The sequence below is a fragment of the Marmota flaviventris genome, chromosome 2 (assembly GCF_047511675.1).
Source record: "Marmota flaviventris isolate mMarFla1 chromosome 2, mMarFla1.hap1, whole genome shotgun sequence".
Lineage (NCBI taxonomy): Eukaryota > Metazoa > Chordata > Mammalia > Rodentia > Sciuridae > Marmota > Marmota flaviventris.
Genome location: NC_092499.1, coordinates 104,108,641 through 104,130,160, shown reverse-complemented (window position 1 = coordinate 104,130,160; position 21,520 = coordinate 104,108,641). Strand labels below are relative to the sequence as shown.

Below are 21,520 nucleotides of genomic sequence, written 5' to 3'. Positions count from 1 at the left end.
AAAAATTCAATTGTAGAATAATCTATCAATGTTTCCGGTAACACTGCTACACCAGTTTCCTTTTAATGGCCCATCAGTTATAAGACTGACGTGAAGGTAATATGAGGAGACTCATTTAGCAACATATTATTACATCATCTTAACATGAAGTAAGGCCCATCAGGCATTATTAAATTAGCCTGAATTTTGCAGTATGTCAGCTGCATTTATGTACATTAATAGCAGAGTTAATGCTTCTTGGGGGATTTTGTTGAAGAAAAATGGCTTCAAGGTGGTATGTGGATATAATTTTATAGTCACTAATTTATATTTCCTTGAATTTTTGTCACTTGTGAACAGAAAAGACAAAATGGCAGCCAATTAAGTGTGTTTTTTTCCTTCTCTGATCCATAATAACGAATACTGTTTGGAATACAGGTTTTCTTTGAATGGAAGTAATATACCTTTTTTTTTTTTTCCTGAGTCTTCAATTTCCTGAGCTTACTTACTCAGGCCCCAAGTCAGCTGGTGTCATCTATCAAAATTTCTGCCAGCAATTGCAGCAGTCAGAGCTAAGTAACAATAATAAATAGCTAAGCCATTGTTTCTTTCACAGTGATGAATTCTTTTTCTTATTTTAAGAGCCCTCCTGTCCTCACTGGTGCTGTCTGTCCTTGCTGCAGTACAGTCTTCTCTCTGCTCTGCTGAATTTTGGGGCTTCTTCTCTGGGTCATGCTTGCTTCTTTCAATTTTTCAAAAAATGAATCATTCTTGACTATCTTTAAATCTTGTATAAAGCAATATGTATTGTTATTGCCCATCATACACTCCAATAACCTTATTCTAATCTCCATAGGCCTGCTGGTCTCTAAAATGTTTATAAATAGTTCTCAAAGAGTAATTTTATGGTTTCTTTTGTTTTTATATCCCATATATCCTTAGAATTGGAATATACAGAAAAGCTGGGTTTCTCAATTCATAAAACCCAGGCCATGTGAATTAGAATTTCTGGGAATACTTGATAAATGTATGAATTCCCAACCTCTCCTCAACCAAATAAATTAAAATGGAAGGAGTTATGAGTATAGACTTGGAATTTTGTGTTTTGCTGCAGTTTAGTCATATCATAGCTAAAAACCTCATACATGGGTTTAGGTTTACTATTTACTGTTATTAGAGTGGTATGTACCTAGGCTTAAAATAAAAATTTTTTTTTTAAATATGAGAATTAAATCTGGTGTAGGTGCATATCAACCTTGGCAAAAACTATTAAGATTCACCTTAGCAAAACAGGAAAATTATGTAAGTAGAGGTTACCATTAATTTTAATTAATAGTAATACCTTTGTTAAGAGGGGAGAAATGTGAGAACTCATTAATAAAAGCATTAACTATGATTAACTAGCTATGGTATCAAAATGCTTACAATAGTTTTTTTCCTTAAGTTTAACAGTGACACTGACATCAGACCAGTGGCTCTCAAACTTACAGATATCTTGGAAATAATATTAGGCACTTATCAGACATTTTAGTATGTGAGATGTCTGAAAAGAAATATGAATTTCTCTTCATAATCACACTAATTTAACCTTCCTAGACCCACAATGTATATAGAAGCAGAAATTGCTGATCATATTTTTCATATGACAGAATCAAACAGAGACAGGATTTAAATCTAGGTCTACTGATTCTAAATCTTACATTCCTTTTTTTCTTACTATATTCAACTTATATTTACTTATGTTCTATTATATCATTAGGAAATGAGACTAGCAATCTCATATACGTGATAAGTAATAAATAAAAACTATAAGGACAAGATTCAATATTAACTGACCAAACTGCTACCTTAGATCTGAGATTTTGGTGAAAAAAATTTTAAGGCCTTGAAGCAGGCTAGGAGACAAGTCTACTTGATGATATTTATAATGGCAGTTTGCAGAGCACTTCAAAACTATAGAACTCTTTGTAGTTATTTTTTACCATTTATTGTTAAAATGATGTAAATTAGATTTTAAAATTTTGGTTTGCTTTCAACCTATTCATAGAAGAACAGTGATGATTAAGTGAAGTGCAAAATTCTGATGAGAGTGATGTAGCTAAGATTAAAAATAAGAATCAAGGTGCAAACCAACTCATTAAAAAATTCAAATTTAGACTATAAAATCAAAAAATAATTTGTAGCCTAAAACAGTGAGTTCTCCTACCAATTATAAACAGAAATATGACAAACACTGATCCACATTTAATCTGGCTCAGAAGAGAGGACATCATGCTTCTTATCAATAGATACTGGTAAAATTACATAGAAAAAAACAGTAAGTCTAACTCGGCACTGTCATTCTTCAAAAAACAAGTTCAACTGCTGCTTTTCTCCTGACCCACTGTGATTTGAATAGGTACTTACATTTTTTGGTCTTCTATAACTTTTGCTTTGCTTTTTTTTGTGGTGCTGGAGATTAAACCAAGGTCCTTGTGCATGCCTGCCTAGCATTCTAGCTTTGTGTTACCCCAGCCCTTTCTATAAGTTTAAAAAAATTTTGTTTTGTTTTGTAGCTGTAGATGGACAGAATGCCTTTATTTGTTTATTTTTATGTGGTATTAAGGATCAAACCTCCAGTACCCTTTGTGTAACCTGTAATTTCATGAGTGGTTTGCTGGTAAATGATTAACAACTGGTTAAAAACAAAAATGAAACAACAACAACAAAAAAAAACCCAAACCAACCCCAATCCTCAATTTGTAGTTTTTTTTTTTTTTTTAATTTCCACAGTGTTAAATACTTTCATGATATTCTATTTTAAGATATCAATGTGATATGAGGCTGGGGTTGTGGTAGAGCACTAGCCTAGCATGTGTGAGGCACTGGGTTCAATTCTCAGCACCACATATAAGTAAATGAATAAAATAAAGGCCCATCAACATCTAAAAAATATTTTAAAAAGTGATATCAATCACCTTGCAATATTCCTATAAATATGATGAAAGTTTGGGTTTTGTGAGTTGGTAAGAGCTGATAAGGTATAACACTGGTTATAACAGAAATCTATATATTTTAAATAACTCTAATGAAATAATGTATTAACAAATACATGGAAAAGAAGGTAACAATTATTAGCACCATGAAAAAAAAAAAAGGTGTTTTTTTTTGTTGTTGTTGGTATTGGGCATTGAACCCAAGGGCACTTAACCTCTGAGTTACACTCCCAACCAGCCTGTTTTTGTTGTTGTTTTAGAGACAGAGTCTTGCTAAATTGCTGAGGTTGGCTTTGAACTTGCAATCCTCCTGCCTCAGCTACTGTAATCCCAAGAGGGTGGGATTATAGGTGTACACCATCATACCTGGAAAAGCCCTGAGATACCACAATAAAGAATCTGAAAGCCAAAATGGCTACTAAGTACTAATAGGCAAGTAGTGTATACAGTGTGGATACACTGAACAAAGGGATAATTTGGATGGTAGGTTGGACAAAATAATATTCTTATCACACTACTCAGAATAGTATGTAATTAAAAAGTTGTGAATTGCTTATTTCTGGAATTTTCAGATTGAAGCTGATTGTAGGCAACTGAAGTCACAGATAGCAAGACCATGGATACAGGGGGAATATTGTAGTCAAAAAATTACTTATTTCAGAACACACCTTTCCATTGAGTTTGCCAGGAATGGGAAAGACAAGATGATCTTCAGTTTTTATAATACATTATTTTATAATAGGAAGACATATCATAAAAAAGAATCTTACATAAAACTCCCTTAAAGATAATGATACAATTATGAGATATGTATCAAATGGAGTATTATTCATATAGCAGTTAAGAATAGCTCATATGCTCATGTTTAAAATCCAAGTAGGTCTCACAAGAAGAATGCAGATGGATATAAACAATATATTCTTTTTTTTTTTTTCATTGTAAGGAAAGTGGTTTTATTACCTGGGTTAATATGAAAAAAAAAATCTGAAACTAAACTAAGAATGCTTATGAAAATGTTCTAAGTATAAATATATTCCTGTAATGGAAAGAGATAAATTTTTATCCTTAGAAGGTCTTTAAATAGGAAAGTTCTCAGCAAACAATATATGCTGCCTCTCCTTTTTATTGTTTTTGGCTTGATTCTGAGGGAATCTGCAGGTGAATTTAAAGTTCAGGATTCTCAGTGAAAAGATAGGGGGAAAAAAGCAGAGAAAATGGCCATTAGCAGAAATGCAACATATGATGAATGTAGAGAAGCTAAAACAAAGTTTCTAAGTCAAAGATGGAAACCTAAAAAATTGGTGACATACAGCACAGAAATGAAAATACTTCTAATGTTAACTGTGTGTTTGACATTATAGATATTCAAGCTATTGAGATTAATCATATATGCTTCATATTACATACCGGCAATTTTGTTTTTCTATGGGGAATTATTAAAAACCACCTTCAGAAATAATAGACATTTTACTTTACTTACTAGTAGTGGGGATTGAACCTCAGAGTGCTCTACCACTGAGTATATCCCCTGACCTCTACCCTTTTAAAATTTTTATTATTGAGACAGGGTCTATCTAAGTCACTGAGGCTGGCCTCAAACTAATGATCCTCCTCCTGCCTCAGGCTCCTGCGTCACTGGGATTACAGGTACACACCACCGTGCCTAGCTTTGATAAGCATTTTAGAAATGGGTAGAACTTTGGCTATTTTGTTTGTAGTTAAAATGGAAGTGGATTATGAAAACTGTTGATGATAAAGCCAGTCTGTTGGAATTGGGGAAGGGAGGGAGCAAGAGTAAAGAAAATATATTTAACTGCTAAAACACCACCACATGTAGTAAAAATTTAAATGAAGAAATAATGGTGAAATAATGTAGATAAATTCCTAACTTCTCTATTATTAAGAAAGCCTTTGCTTAGGTGTGTAAAACTTATCTCATTTTTTTTTTTTTTTTTTTTTAATTCACTAAACTTACTTGACAGCCTGGTAATCCGGTGTCTCTGCTGTACAGGGAAAATGAGCCTCTCTCTGATGTTTTCCCTATAAAATGAAGAAAATAACTTTATATAAATAATCTTCACTTATTGACAATTAATTCGACTTCTAGACTATTTATGGTAGGTATATTTAAGGGTCTGAAAGTAGAAAGACCAAATTAGAAACATGAGAATAAAATACAATAAGTAAAAATCATTTTGTTTCAGTTAGATTATTACTTGACATAAAATAGCATGTAAATACTTTATTTTCAATGTATAATACTGAAAATACACTCAAAAGAATGAACAAGAATAGACATCTAAATAGGCACCACTGAGAATGATATTTTCCCATATTTGCTTCAAATGGAAACATTCTCCTCTAAGAAATTAAAATGGTACATATACAACTTAATCTACACCCCAAGGTAGTCACTGTCATAAAGTTAGTATGATCTTCACGTATACTTTGCACTTTGAAATAAATATTCACACACTTAAATGATATGCATTACTGTTTGAGTTTAATATGCTTAAACAGAGGGATTACATGATATTAACCCTTTTAAAACTTACATGTGATATTATGATTTTGAGATATATGTCGATCAAAGAAAATAATTCATTCATTTTTACTGCTATAAAATGTCTCATTATACAAATAAATATCATTCCCCTACTAAGAGACAGTTTACTTTTTTTGTTATCATGAACAATGTCGAAACAAATATCCTTGTACATGTCTTATATATGAGAGCTTTTCCAGGACAGACACAGAGAAGTAGAAACTGCAGATTAAAGGATGCACATTTTCAGCTTTACAGATATTTCATTACTATTCTCTGAAGTCACTGTGTCAATTTATATTTGTTGCAGCAATGTAAAAGAGTTCATGTTGGGACAATATTCACAGTTCAAACATCAGATGGCCAAGTGTTAAGAAAATGTTCAGCATTTCTAGCAACTACAGAAATGCAAATTAAAACTACACTGAGATTTCATCTTACTCCAGTCAGAATGGCAATAATCAAGAATAAAAGATGTTAGGAAAGGTACACTCATATATTGCTGGTGGGACTGCAAATTGGTGCAACCACTCTGTAAAGCAGTATGGAGATTCCTCAAAGAAACTGGAGTGGAAGTACCATTTGACCCAGTTATCCCATTCTTCAGTTTATACCCAAAGGACTCAAGATCAGCATACTACAGAGACACAGCCATATCAACTTTTTTTTTTTCCCTAAATATATATGGTTGTTGATGGACCTTTATTTTATTTTATTTATTTATATGTGATGCTGGGAATCAAACCCAGTGCCTCACACATGCCAGGCAAGCGCTGACTGAGTCACAACCCCAGCACCACATCAATAAAACAAACACTAAATGTTCTCTCTGATATGTGGATGCTAACACCCAACAAAGGGTGGAGGGTAGGAATAGAAGTTCAGTAGATTAGACAAAGGGGAATGAAGGGAAGGAATAGGAAAAACAGTGGAATGAATCTGACATAACTTTCCTATGTATGTATATGAATACACCACAGTGAGTCTCCACCATATGTACAAGCAGACTGAGATCCTAATTAGACTAAGATACACTCCATGTTTGTATAAATGTCTAAATATACTCTATTGTCATGTATAACTAAAAAGGACAAATCCCCCCCCCCCCCAAAAAAAAGAAGGAATAGAAACAGTGCTGACAATTGACTGCAGTGTCACCACTCATTTGTTTATAACACATTAGAGTTGACATAGGTTCAGGAAAGTACATTTACAAACATGATTTAGGTTTAAACAGTTCCTCACAAATAGACATATCGCTTTAAAAAAGATTTCTGCAAAGAGGTCAAAACTAGATGATGATACCAAAAATAGAGGCAAAAATAAGTAATGACAAGTTGACTTTTTTCTCCATTCCAAGGTAAAAACAATTGTCATGTAATTAATTCTGCCAAGAAGTTGTCTAAAATATTTAAAGTTATTGAACTTCACCAAAATTGTCTACTACACATTGAGTTATTAGCTTCTGATTGTATAAAAATATTGTTTGTTAATTTAAAAACACTACACAAGGACAGGATACTTAAAATTGTCTTTTGATACGTTGCATAATAAACAATCTTTGAGGTCTCATATACTGCTGGTGGGACTGCAAACTGGTGCAGCCAATATAAAAAGCAGTACGGAGATTCCTTGGAAAACTGGGAATCGAACCACCATTTAAACCAGCTATCCCATTCCTTGGTTTATACCCAAAGGACTTAAAAACAGCATACTACAGTGATGTAGCCAGATCAATATTTATAGCAGCACAATTCACAATACCTAAATAGTGGAACCAACCTAGGTACCCTTCAGTAGATGAATGGATAAAGAAAATGTGGTATATATACACAACAGAATATTACTCAGCATTAAAAGAGAATAAAATCATGGCATTTGCAGGTAAATGGATAGTGTTGGAGAATATCATGCTAAATTAAGTAAGCTAATCCCAAAAAACCAAATGCCAAATGTTTTCTCTGATATAAGGATGCTGAATCATAATGGGGATGCAGGGGGCAGTGTAGGAGGAACAGATGAACTTTAAATAAGGCAAAGGGGAGGGAGGAAAAGGAAGGGGGCTTGTGGGTAGGAAAGCCAGTGGAATGAGTTAAACATCATTATCCTAAGTACATGTATGAAAACACGAATGGTGTGACTCTACTTTGTGTACAACCAGAGACATGAAAAACTGTGCTCTATTTGTGTAATATGAATTGAATTGCATTCTGCTGTCATATATAACAAATTAGAATAAATAAAATAAAAAAAAATCTTTGAGGTATATGGACCAATATTAGGTTATTTTCATTTAAGTATATATGGTATGCTGGCTAACTATTAAAAAAGTCCTACATTAAATATGACATCTATTAATCCCTTAGACATGCAGAATAATCCTGCAGTTATAAATCTAATCATTACAAAAATACTTTAACAAAGATATCATTTCTGAGCCTGTTAAGAATATTACAGCATGTGTTTTGAGAAAGGCCTCTTGAATATTAGGATGATGCAAATATTTCAGGTAATGCCAACACATAAATATGTAGATTTACAAAAATTATAGTAAACATAGCGTATTTACTTCACAGTTTCCTCATAAAGTTATTATGTCATACAAAGAGAACTTTAATTTGTAGTATATATATAGGAAACAAACAAAAAATAATCCTTTAGGATATATGTTTTACGAACAAGACCGCTTGTAAGAGTCAAGGTGAAGTTTTGTGGTTTTGAAAACAAGTTTTCTCTAAAATAACCTGTCCTCACAAACCATTAAAATAAGATAGAAATTTAGATATACAGAGAGAACATCAAGGCAGTTCACAATCCTCCCTTGTCCCTCCTGTCCTCCCCTTTCCTACATGGTTCTACTTTCTCTACTCTGCGAGAAAATGTTTTAGCCCATCTATTTGTATTGACTAGTTCTTTCTATGTATACATATAGGTGAAATTCCCTGTGATATATTTATATATGCACTTAATATGGTTCTTTAACAATTAATTCCACATGGTCTCCCCTTTCCCATCCCTTCCGTCTGCCTCTGTATCTCTTTCTATACTAGTGATCTTCCCTATACCTTTATGTTACCCTATCCTTCTCTCCCTTTATTTTATTCTAGTTTCCATCTATGAGAGAAAACATTCAATCTTCGAGTTTCTGAGTCTGGCTTATTTCTGAGCATGATATTCTCCATTTCTATCCATTTACCAGAAAAGGCCATAACTGCATTCTTTATTGCTGAGTAGAATTCCATTGTGTATATGTACCATAATTTCTTAATACATTCATCTGTTGAAGGGCATCTAGGTTGGTACCACAGGTTAGCTATTGTGAATGGAACTGCTATAAATATTGATGTGGCTGTGTCTCTGTAGTATGCTGAATTTAATTCCTTTGGGTATATACCGAGAAGTGGGATAACTGGGTTAAATGATGGTTCCATTCCAGGTTTTCTGAGGAATCTCCATACTGCTTTCCATAGAGGTTGCACCAATTTGCAGTACTACCAGCAACGTATAGCTTTCTCCACATTCTTGCCAACGTTTATCATTACTTGTATTCATTTTTTAATATATATTTTTTAGTTGTAGATGGACACAATAGCTTTATTTTGTTTATTTATTTTTATGTGGTGCTGAGGATGAAACCCAGTGCTTCACACACACAAGGCAAGCACTCGACCACTGAGCTGCAACCCCAACCCCATTACTTGTATTCTTGATAATAGCAATTCTGACAGGAATGCAATGAAATCTCAGTGCAGTTTTAATTTGTATTTTTGTAATTGCTTTAAACATTTTTTTCATGTTCATTTACCATTTTTTTTCCTATGAAGTACCTATTCAGCTCCTTTGTCCATTTATTGATTGGGTTATTTGTTTTTTGGTGGTGTTAGGTTTTACAAGTTCTTTTTAAGTTCTTTTTTTTTTTAAGAGAGAGAGAATTTTTTTTTTAATATTTATTTTTTAGTTTTCGGCGGACACAACATCTTTGTTTGTATGTGGTGCTGAGGATCGAACCCAGGCCGCACGTATGCCAGGAGACCGCGCTACCGCTTGAGCCCCATCCCCAGTCCTCTTTTTAAGTTCTTGATGGACCTTTATTTTATTTATATTTATGCAATGTTCAGAATTTAACCCAATGCCTCATACATACTATGTAAGTGGTCTACAACCCCAGCCTGTTTTATGAGTTCTATATATATATATCCTGGAGACTAACACTATATCTGAGGTATAGGTGACAAAAATTTTCTCCCATTCTGTAGACTCTTTCATTATGCTCTTGATTGTCTCCTTTGTTGTGAAGCTTTTTCATTTGATACTATTCCATTTTAGTGTAAGATAACTGTATTTATGTGGGTTTGTCTCTGTGTCTTCTGTTCCTTTGGTCCTCTCGTCTGTTTTGGTGGCAATACTATGCTGTTTTTGTTACTACTCTGTAGCATAATTTGAGGTTTGGTATTGTGATGCTTCGCTTTTCTTGCTAAGGATTGCTTTGGTTATTCTGGGCCTCTTATTTTTCCAAATGAATTTCATGGCTGCTTTTTCTATTTCTATGAAGAATGTCACAGGAATTGCATTACACAGCACTTTTGGAAGTATGGTCATTTTGACAACATTAATTATGCCTAAACAAGAACATGGGAGGTCTCTCTATTTTCTAAAGCCTTCTTCAATTTCTTTCTTTAGTGTTCTGTAGTTTTCATTGTAGAGGTCTTTCACCTCTTTTTTTTAGATTGATTCCCAAGTATTTTATTTTTTTAAGTCTATTGTGAATGGGGTAGTTTTCCTAATTTCTCTTTCAGGTAAATCATCATTGGTGTACAGGAACAATGGATTTATGGGCGTTAATTTCATATCCTGCTACTTTGCAGAATTTGTTTATGAGTTACAGAAGTCTTCTGGTGGAGTTTTTTGGGTCTTCTAAATATAGAATCATGTCGTTGGTAAGCTCTTCTTTTCCTATTTGTATCCCTTTAATTTCTTTCTTTTGCCTACTTGCTCAGGCTGAAATTTCAACGACTATGTTGAGTAGAAGTGGTGAAAGCGGGCATCCCTGTCTTGTTCCAGTTTTTAAAGGGAATGCTCTCAGTTTTTCTCCATTTAGAATGATGTTGGCCTTGGGTTTAAGGCATACAGCATTTTAAATGTTGAGATATGTTCCTACTACCCCTAGTTTTCTAGTGTTTTGAACATGAAGGGGTTCTGTATTTTTTCTACATCTATTGAGATAATCATGTGATTCTTGTCTTCAAGTCTATTGATGTGGTGAATTACTTTTATTGATTTCTGTATATTGAACCAACCCTGCATCTTGGGAATGAGCCCCACTTAATCATGATGCACTATCTCTTTAATATGTTTTTGTATGTGATTTGCTGGTATTTTATTAAGAATTTCTGCATCTATATTTATCAGGGATATTGGTCTGATGTTTTCCTTCCTTGATGTGTCTTTGTTTAGTTTTGGTATCAGAATGATACTAGCTTCATAGAATGAGTTTGGAAGGGTTCCCTCCTTTTCTATTTCATGGAATAATTTGAGGAGGATTGGCATTAGTTCTTCTTTGAAGGTCTAGTAGAACTCATCTAAGAATTGTCTGTTCCTGGGCTAAAAACCCACATTTGCTGAATGGTAACTTAACATATTTAATAATATGATACAGTAGCAGGCCTATTAATAATAATTTCAAAGCATAATTGATAAAGCCCTGAACTCCAAGTTTAAGAATCCGAACTGTAATGAGCCAGGCGTGGCACACTCCTGTAATCCCAGCAGTTTGAGAGGCTGAGGCTGGGGGATCATGAGTTCAAAGCCAGCCCCAGCAAAAAGCAAGGTGCTAAGCAACTCAGTAAGACCCTGTCTCTAAATAAAATACAAAACAGGGCTGGGAATATGGCTTAATGGTTGAGTGCCCCTGAATTCAATCCCAGGTACCAAAAAACAAAAACAAAAACAAAAACCCAAGAATCCCAACTGTAGTAAAATAGCAATATATAATTGGATGATACATGTATATATTTATATGTGTACCAAGCCAGCAGATACATGCATATAAATGTGTCCTTTATTGGAGGGGGAGTACCAGGGAGATTGATCTCAGGGGCACTCAACCACTGAGCCACATCCTCAGCCCTATTTTGTATCTTAGAGACAGGGTCTCACGGAGTTGCTTAGCACCACACTTTTGCTGAGGCTGGCTTTGAACTAGCTATCCTCCTACTTCAGCCTCCAGAGCCATTGGGATTACACACATATGCCACCATGCCCAGCTAAATATGTATCTTATCCAAAAAAACAGTTTAAGGTAATTAGATTTATGTGATTTACATTAGCAAGATTCATTATTTTCTAACCTCAAACTAACTGTTCAAGAAATGATAAATGATTTGACTAACTTGTATTTAAAACAAGTAATTTGCTGTTTCATAAATTATTAAGTTCAAAAAAATTTTCTCCAGTGTTTCTGTAATATGCACAAATTGAGACAATAATATAAGCACTCTAACGAATATCCTCAAACCTCAAAAAAACTTAAGACATCTTTTTCTCTACCAATAATGTAATTCAAGATGCAACTTTCTACTGTTTACCTAAGTTTCAAAAAAAAAAAAAAAAAAAAACTAATGTTAACTCATTAAGTCAAGTATTCAATTCTACAACTATTTCAACAAAATTGACACAGATGTATTAAAATGGGAGGGAAAGTGCAATTGATGGGTTATATGTTTAACATGTGGTTTATATGTATACATGGAAAAATATATAAGTATTCTAGTCATTCATCTATTTTTTCAAACAAATTGAAATATAAAACCACAATATTTATTTCAAAAGTAATCATGAGTGGTACATTTGTTGCTAATTTTTTTTTTAAACAGTGCTAGGAATTGGGGCCTTGTACATGCGAGGCAAGCACTCTACCAATTGAGCTATATCTCCAGCCCTCAATCTAAATTTTAATACATGTCTCACATCTGGGATGATGGAATTTTATAGATTAATATCAACCTATAAAGAACTCTTCATAGGATAATTCTGTCTACATTCTTTTGGCATAGGACACAATTAGCAGTCAAATTGAAGCTAGGGAGTAGACGAGCACAACTCATATTTCCTCCCTTTTCTAATCTAATCACAACTATTGACAATGGACTGGATAGAATAATTTGAGTTTCATTTATGGGCTAGTCACTCTACTAGATGGTGGGGTTGAGACAAATAAGACACAAAAGCCTTTGCCCTCATTGTACACTAGCTAATAGAAAACGTTATGGCCTACTGAAAGACCAAGTTTTACAAGTACTAATACATTAGATATCTAGGTCTTCTTAGTAAAATAGTACATATAATTTTCAAAAACCCCATAAAAGGCCAGGAGCAGTGGTGCAGACCTGTAATCCCAGTGGCTGGGAGGATGAGACAGGAGGATTATGAGTTCAAAGTGAGCCCCAACAACTTAGTGAGGCTCTAAGGAACTTAGCAAGACTTTGTCTAAATAAAATATAAAAATGGGCTGGGATGTGGCTCAGTAGTTAAGTGCCCTTGGGTTCAATCCCTGGTACCAAACAAATACCATAAAAGTAGAGTGGTTCTACAATCCACTCCTTGCTGATCAGTTTCACTCTTCCTTAAAGTGCAAATTTAGACCATAGCAGCTGTCTGCAGCAAGGTCAGCCATCTTGAGTTCTGGATCCAGAATGTTCTGTGGAAGTGGGGGAGGGGGTGTCAGAGAAATAGAAAGGGAACTATCTGAGGCTACTACAATTCACTGAGGTCCAATAAACCAAGAAGGAAGTCCCATTCTCACTTGAATGCAGGAATATGCAGCTTCTGATTTCACACTAAGAGAAGAAACCAACTACCATTTCACAGAAATATCTTTGGAGTAGGTGGCTAGGTGAGAACAACATAATGTTTTAGGTCAGTGATTTTCCAATGAAGGAGGTCTGGAAGATAAGCTGTACTTCTGCCCAACACACAGTTTTAGAACTGTCAAAGTGGTTTTCATTTAGACCCAGATCATGCTGTTCTACAGTTTTAAGAACAACCAGGCTCAAGAATAAAAGGGAAATGCACTAACTGGCACAATTTGATGTAACACCTGAGAACTGTACAGCCACATCTGGACTCTTCCTTTGCCAGACAAGGAGAATCCATAAAGTACTGGGAGTTCCTAGTGTGGTGAGAACCAAATATTCATGGATTCCTATTCTTTGTTGTATAGAAAAACAGTTCACTGATTTTTTTTAAAGCAATTAAATGGCTTAGCTGGCATTAAGAAAAATAAGGGGTGGGGGGTTAGAAGAATAATGACTCAAAATAGGACTTCTGAGGCTATCTAGTCCAACTGTCACCCAAAATAGTATTCCTTTGAACATAAAGAGTTGCACAGAGAGGGATTTGAAAACCATCTCAGTAACAAAATACCCTAGGATGTTTTTCCTAGAGAAGAGATGATCTGAGAAAGTGTGGTCTTTGTACTTTGTAAAACTTGCAGAGTGGTCATGCCAAGGAGGAATCAGAGTATAGTGCCTGGTCCCAGTGAAGAGATCTAGTAGCAAAGGATAAAAGTAAATAAATGCATTATTTTAGTTTATTGTAAGAACTCATAGAAAACACTATCTGTGCAGAAAATAAGTAACGTTTAAGCTGCTCTTATTAGCAAGGAACTATATGGAAGTATTGTTTTTTTGTGTGAATGTTTTATTAATGGAGTGGAAGACTGAATAGATATTTTTAGCAGCCAAGCTACTAGTCACAGTGAATTCGTTGAGTGTTTGGACATATTACATTGAAATGGCTGTTCAGATCTTTTGCCCATGTTTTTCTAATGAATTGTCTATTGTTTACTTATGTGTAGGAGTTTTACATACACTTTGTATACAAGACTGCATCAGTCAGTTTGCATTACTACAATGAAATACTCAAGGCAGCTAACTTATAAAAAGAAAAGTTTTAAGCACATGGCATCTCCATCTGCTCAGTTTTGGTGTGTTCTCCCACCACGTCAGCTGTATCACAACATGGTAGAGTTAAGTGCATGTATGTGGAAGAGCTTGTATCACTGAAACAGGAAGTAACAGGACAGAGAGAGACTGGGGTCCAAAGTCCTTTCCAAGGACATGTCTCAATGAATGACACAGGACCTCAAACCTTCAAACACAATGGAACTTTGAGGGAAACAGATTATATTCAAATCATAGTAGAGACCTTTATTAGATCTGTGAATATTTTTTGTAGATTGCTACTTACTCTTTTAATGGGGTCTCTTGATAATCAAAACTTCTGTATTTTAATGTAGGCCAATTTGTCCATTTTCTCCCATATGGTAAATGTGCACTGTTCAAGAAATCTCTTCCTCTTCCAAAACTATAAATCTATTTTTCTATGTTTTCTTTCAAAAGCTTTCCTGTATTACATTTCACATTAAAATCTGAATTTGTTTTTTTGTTGTATGTTATTAGGGGAGGTCAAAGTAACTTCTTCCATAGGGACAGTCAACTAACTTTAGAATTACTTATTGTCTACATCTGAAAAGTAGCACAATCTACTTATTATGGTTTCTCTCTTGTGAATAAACAAGAGAGGAACAAGTATAGGAGCAGACAGACCAATTAGAAGACTCTGGAAATTGTCTAAATAAAAGCAAACAGTGACTTTAATTGTTCAAATCCACTGAGGTAATACCACTAAATCCCATTTCATTAATGAGTAGAAATAATTTTCCCAAGGTTACAGAATTAGTGAATAGCAGAAAAAACACAGAGCTATTTCCCACCAAATAACCCATCCCCTCTTCCTTTCTTGTGTTGGGGCTTGAACCCAGGGCCTTTACCATATGCTATGCATGTGTTTTACCAGTGAGCGAAAACCAAATTCTTAACGGCATATCACACTGCACCATTTTCCATATTGGATCCCAACCACATAGGTAGACATTTAGTGGAGTCCAGCTATGGCATTTGGATCCTTCTCTATTTAGCACTCAAAGCAACCTCTACCTATCAACTGATTTGGCACTGGACACGAAACCCAGTTCTGCTGACAAGATGGATGGATGACAAAGTCAACCAAAAATGATTGTCAGCAAAACCCAAATAACTCAAAGATTTGTTTTAGATAAAATTATAATATGGTCATTTATGCTAGTTGCACTCACTATTCTTTTCCTTTTTCACAAGGACTTATAATGATTTTACTCTTGCTAAGTACTTTAAAAAAATATTCGTTCCAACCTAATGTTTCTAGGCTTCAGTTTTCTAACCTTTAAGGATGAAATAAGGGCTGGGGTTGTAACTCAGTTGTACAGTGTTTGCCAAGCACCTGTGAGGCACTGGGTTAGATCCTCAGCACCACATAACAACAAATAAAGGTTAAAAACAACTAAGTTGGACAAGATAAGAGGTTGCCTCATTACATCCAGAGAAGTTGTTTCATGTGTGAAAATTTGTTTTGTGTATATAATCTTAGAATAAAACAAAACAAAACAATTAGGGCTGTGGGTGAAGTTCAATGATAGACTGCTTGCCTAGCACACACAAGGCCCTGAATTCAATTGTTAGAACTATGAAAAAACAAAACAAAGTTGCTATGGCAGCCATGGAGTGCTATTGACTGAGGGTCCCAGCAGATGTGCCAAAAAAATCCATAGTTCCATTTGCACCAAGGTCCACTTTCACCTGGTGCTGACAGAGTATGGTGGGGAGACTAAAGCAGATCCTGTCCTGGGAGACAGGTATTCCTTTGTTGGTTCAGTAATTTCCTGCTTTAAAGTTCCTTAGACTACACAGCAGTAGAAGTCACTTTTATCTTCTCTCCTTTACTCTTGGTCTTGAGATTGCTGCATGCATGGTGGCAGAAAGTAGCATTAGCTGACTAACTAGTACATGGACGACACTGTAAAAGTTATTTGTTTACACTTCAAGGTACAATGTCTAATTGTATTCTTCCTACTAGAAATCCTGCTAATAGGAAGAAGTGATTGAAGAAGCTGATAGAAACTGTGAGATATGATGGAAAATTTTCTAGATCTCAGTCTATGGACTGGAGAAGTAGCACTCTTATGGTGTGGGCTCTTTTTCTACTAACTGATAATAATGTACTGATGTTGAAAGAGACAGAAATAAAGATATGGACAATGTAGCCTGCTAAGCATTTAATTCTGTAGCAATACAGTGTATACCTGAAATTTTCCTGAAAACTGAAGTTGACTAATTATTATGACCATCCAGGAAATAATTGTTGATTTCATGAGTAAGAGCACAAATTAAACTGAATGGTTTCTATACTGGTATGAAACCCAATGTTATTTCTCTGTTCATTTCTGTAAGTATACTGATTTGCATACATAAATTTGAAAACCACCATGTGCTATAATTTAAGTGGTCAACATGAGATTGTTTGTCCTTAAAAAGATGAAAGCTTAACTAAAAAAAAAGATTTTCTAGATGTTTCAAAAGTTACCTAGATCAACATCACTATGTTCAAAATGAGATATTCCAATGTATACATCATATTTTTCCATTATTGCTTTTTCAGAGAAAACATACGAAATCCTTACATAACCAAATCTAAATATTTGGACACAAATCTAAAATAGATGACACTATCTTGAGCAGACTATCCCCACCCCGGGATGTTTTTGAAAACTCACTGGTTGCCTAATCTTTTCACGCATGAAGAAGCTGTTTCTCTTCTTTTATGGGTGAATCCCCTATCAAAAATTCAACACAATCTGAATTACATTAACCATTTTGAGAAACACAGAATGCTGTATTTTGAAGTGGGCAAATATGCAATGCCACTTGGTAAAACACAGAAGAGATCTGGGAACTCTGATTATTGGCTTCACTGTTTGGCTCTTGCTTCTTTCTCCCAAAGTGAACTGGGCAAGTTGCAAGTCACTTAGCATCAATGGCCCCACTTGGTCTTTTAGGAAACTCAATTCGATAATATGTACCTCACACAGTTTAATTAATGTTTGTAAGTACTTGGAAATTCTGTCTGAACGAATGTAGGCTAATGCTAACTATCACTAGAGAATTATAGACCTTATTTTTTATAGCAATCTGCTCAAACTTACAGAAAAAAGAAGGAAAAAAAAAGAGGGAAAGGGTTTTAAAATAAATGTGTGCCTATTTTCTTCACAACAAGAATAAGTATTATTGGCTTGTTTAAGTATTATTGGCTAACATTTGTGCCAAGCACGCTGCTGGCTACATTGAAGATATTTAAATATCTAGTGCCAGCAAGCACAGCTGCTGGACTCTCTATGCCCTTCTCTTGTTCAGTCCATGCCAAATTACTCACACAGCTATGAATGAGGCAGCAGCATAGGAAAATGCCAAGTGTGAGTGAGATTAGCGATAAACCAGAGGATTCCTATAGAGGTCAGTGATTAGCAAGTTTCCAGTTGTAATCACTTTTCTAACACAGGCTTTATCTCATCACATGACATCTAAACTCTGTACCAACTTCCTGCATCAGTTCTGTAAGCAGTTTCCCAATCAATAATTCCTCAGAATTGCTAAGGCACCAATAAAGTATCTTATCCTGATAAGGGCACACAGTCAGACCTAAGCAATTTGAATAGATTTTAGAAATGACAATTCTTGAGATGTTTAAACCTGAGATGAAGTACTCTCTCTACCCCTCCCCTCAACATCAGATTCACAAATTAAACATAAACAAGTAGATGAGGATGAGAAAGTTTATACAAAAGTTTTCCTTTCACTTCCAGCCATTAGAATGACTAGAGGAGAATATTTAAAACACAGAACTCAATGAGAGGGTGAAGGGGGTTGCTTCTTAGAAATTAGTAATGAGATAAATGAAGGTGTTTATTATAGGTAGCTTAAAATCTAGGTCCTGCTTCTTTGAAACATTTTACTTAACAAGTACATTTTCTAAATTGTCTTTGAAAATATATCTAGATCAATATTACATTGCTGCTTTTCCTTAAGTTTAGAATTTAAGAGCAGTACATTTTTTTCCACTTAATATCACCCATCACCCTTCTCCAACCACGTTATTTAAAACTAAGAAGTGAGGACAATTTCATTTTTATAGCAATCCAACAGATTAAAGAACTAGGAATTGGGTCTTTTAGTTGCATTTCAGGAAAAAAGAGTCATCCCTTAATGTTTTTCTCATTCTTAAAAAACAAAAGATTTTAAATCATTTATTAGATGGTTTATAATTTTCTAAACAAACTAAGTTAATCATTCTATATTTTAACTCTCCCTACTCAAAAAGAAAGAAAAAGAAAGGTTAACAGTCACATAGCCAAAAAATTTGGTTGGGGTCAAAGAAGGGAGCAAATTATTAAATACATCTACTTTTGGCATCTCATTTCCTTCCTGACATTATCCTGTCTTGGTATTCACACACTTGTACAACATACTCCTCTGACAGACTGACTCTGTTTCTACCAAATACTTGCATCAATGCTCTTCTTAGACATTGCTTGTATTATACGATAAGCAGAACATTAAGCTCGTTGTTGCTAATTCCCATGATTTTCTCACATCTTTCTGTATTTAACTGTTTAATTTAGACCATGACCTTACCAGGCAAGGTCAATGTCTAAGTCTGTTTTTTTTTTTTTTTAAATGGCACCCAGAGGCCAGAAGGCAGATGCCACTTGTTCAGAACACTGGTCTGGAATTCTAAACTTGTTTTGTTTGTGTGCCAGGGACAGATTCTACTCCAAGACTCTATCTATGGCATTCAGCCACGTGGAAGCAGAGACAGCTTAAGAGAACTGTGCTCTAAAATAGTGGATAATAAATGATCGTTAATTAGCTAGTTCCCCTGACAGCAAGAATTGGAATAGAAGGAAAGAAACTAGTCAATGGAACTGCTACCATTCATCAACTATCTGGTTATGAACAGGGTACTGGAATGAAATCAGCATGGACATAAGAGTCAAAAGGAGCTATTTCGGTCTCTGCTGTGAACTAGCTGTACAATATGGATAAGTCATTAAACTCTCTCTAGGCCTCAGTTTCTTTACCTGGAAAATATGCAAGTTTGGACTGGGCTATTTCTACATTAACATAACAAGACTGATGAGGCTTCTCACATCCTTGGTATTAATCAGGCACCTTCTTTCTGACAGAATGCAAAGTGGACACTGCAGGTAGTAAAAAGGGGATCACAAGATGCTAATGGAGGGACTTTTGGAATAATGACGTGCAGTAATAAAAGTAAAATGTATAAGCAGGGTATCATATATTTGTTTTATACATTTTGAGACATTTAACTGTGAATATGGCACAGTGAATACAGCAAATTAATGTTGATATAATCAAAACTATCAAGATTTCATTTTTCTCAAATTAGGAAAAACTCTTGTTAATAAAATTCCTCACTAGGACTGAGCGTGGAGGCACACACCTGAAATCCCAGCAGCTTGGGAGGCTGAGGCCCTAAGCAAGTCAACGAGACCCTGTTTCTAAATAAAATATAGAAAGGGCTGGGATGTGGCCCAGTGGTTAAGCACCCCTGGGTTCAAACCCTGGTCTTCCCCACCCTCTCGCAAAAAAAGAAAAAAAAAAAATCTTAACTAGGGTTCAACATCCTCCACCTATATAATAAAGTGTAGCATGCCTTCTATAGCATCAAAAATATAGAGTGAGTCATAAAAAAGGATTACATTTTGCTGAAACAGATGGAAAAAGCCCAGTAGAGAGCCTTAAATCCCCTTTATGGTCTGCTAAGATTTAAATAAAGTTCTTGCTAAAAAATAGGTACTCTTGAGTATAAAATACAGGACATTTGATTTTCATCAAGTGGTCTCCAGTATTGCAATTTACTGCCATCCTATCTTTGCAGATTGAAAACAGGTAAATTCTAATCTTTATTTCTCAATAGCTCAAAACCCAAAGTTCATCTGGGAGTCAGGGGGCACTATTCAAAATAAGATTTTTACATACTAACTTAAAATAGATTACAGATCAGTTTAGAAAACAGTGCATATGAGCATATTTGCTGAAAGGAAGAAGGGAAGAAAAACAAAGGAGAAAATAGTGAGAGGATGTATTGGTAGTGATTATGAACAGAGATTCTGGATATGGACAGCTGGATTTAAATTCCCACTCTCCTGTTTATCATGGTATTATTTAATCTCTCTGTCCCTCAGTTGTCTCATCGATTATAAAATGGGAATTAAAATAATTCCACTTCATAAGGGTTTTGCAAAGATAAAATGTATTGATGTATAAAGTGCTCAGAACAATGGCAAAGATAAAGGCTATCTAAAGGTTAGTTACTATATTTGTTTTGAATGCAGTAGATTGATTAGAAAAAGTATATAATCTTGAATATTAGTGCCCAAGGAAAAAGTTTTCATTACTGGAGAAAAAGAAAAAATTTCTTTCTAGGAAAAGAGCCTGTATTTTTTTCTACCTTTATAAAAATTGCTGAATTATAGCTGCACACTTTGGTGTACAGCTACATATTCCTACTTAACATCATTAGGAAAAGAATTTTTTGTGGGTGGGTAGGTACCAGGGATTGAACCCAGGAACATTTGGCCACTGAGCCATATCTCCAGCCCTATTTTGTATCTAGGATCTAATTGAGTGCTTAGGGCCTCGCTTTTGCTGACGCTGGCTCACTTTTTCAATCCTCCTGTCTCAGGCTCCTGAGCTGCTGGGATTACAGGTGTGCACCACCACACCCAGCTTAGGAAAAGAACTTTTAAAAGGGAACTTTCGGATACTTCCAGAGGGTTTTAAATTCTTTATGTCTTTCATTTCATCAAAATCTAATGGCTTCTCTCTTCCCTTCTCATTACGGAATGGATGTATCTCCAGCACTATTTGTATGTATACACACAAACAATGAGTTTAAGTTCACAACTGGAATAAACAGATTTACAAAGAATGCATGCAAGATTTGGAAAAAATGGTAGATCTGAAGAGAACTGAAGGCATAAAAGGACAGACAGTATAAAAGGAATTTAAATAAAATCATAGATTCTATAATATAAAGCAAAGGATAGACAGGCATGGATATAAACCTG

The 21,520-nt window shown here is 34.8% G+C and overlaps 1 protein-coding gene across 10 annotated transcripts in view; it reads right to left on the bottom strand.

The window, feature by feature from the left end:
* Tcf12 (transcription factor 12) overlaps positions 1-21,520 on the bottom strand; it is a 348,998-nt gene that overhangs the window by 106,039 nt on the left and 221,439 nt on the right. For all 10 annotated transcript variants that reach the window (XM_071608299.1, XM_071608302.1, XM_071608300.1 and 7 more), the window contains one exon: positions 4,930-4,994. In XM_071608299.1, the coding sequence (XP_071464400.1) occupies positions 4,930-4,994 (65 nt within the window). The remainder of the gene's footprint in view (positions 1-4,929; positions 4,995-21,520) is intronic.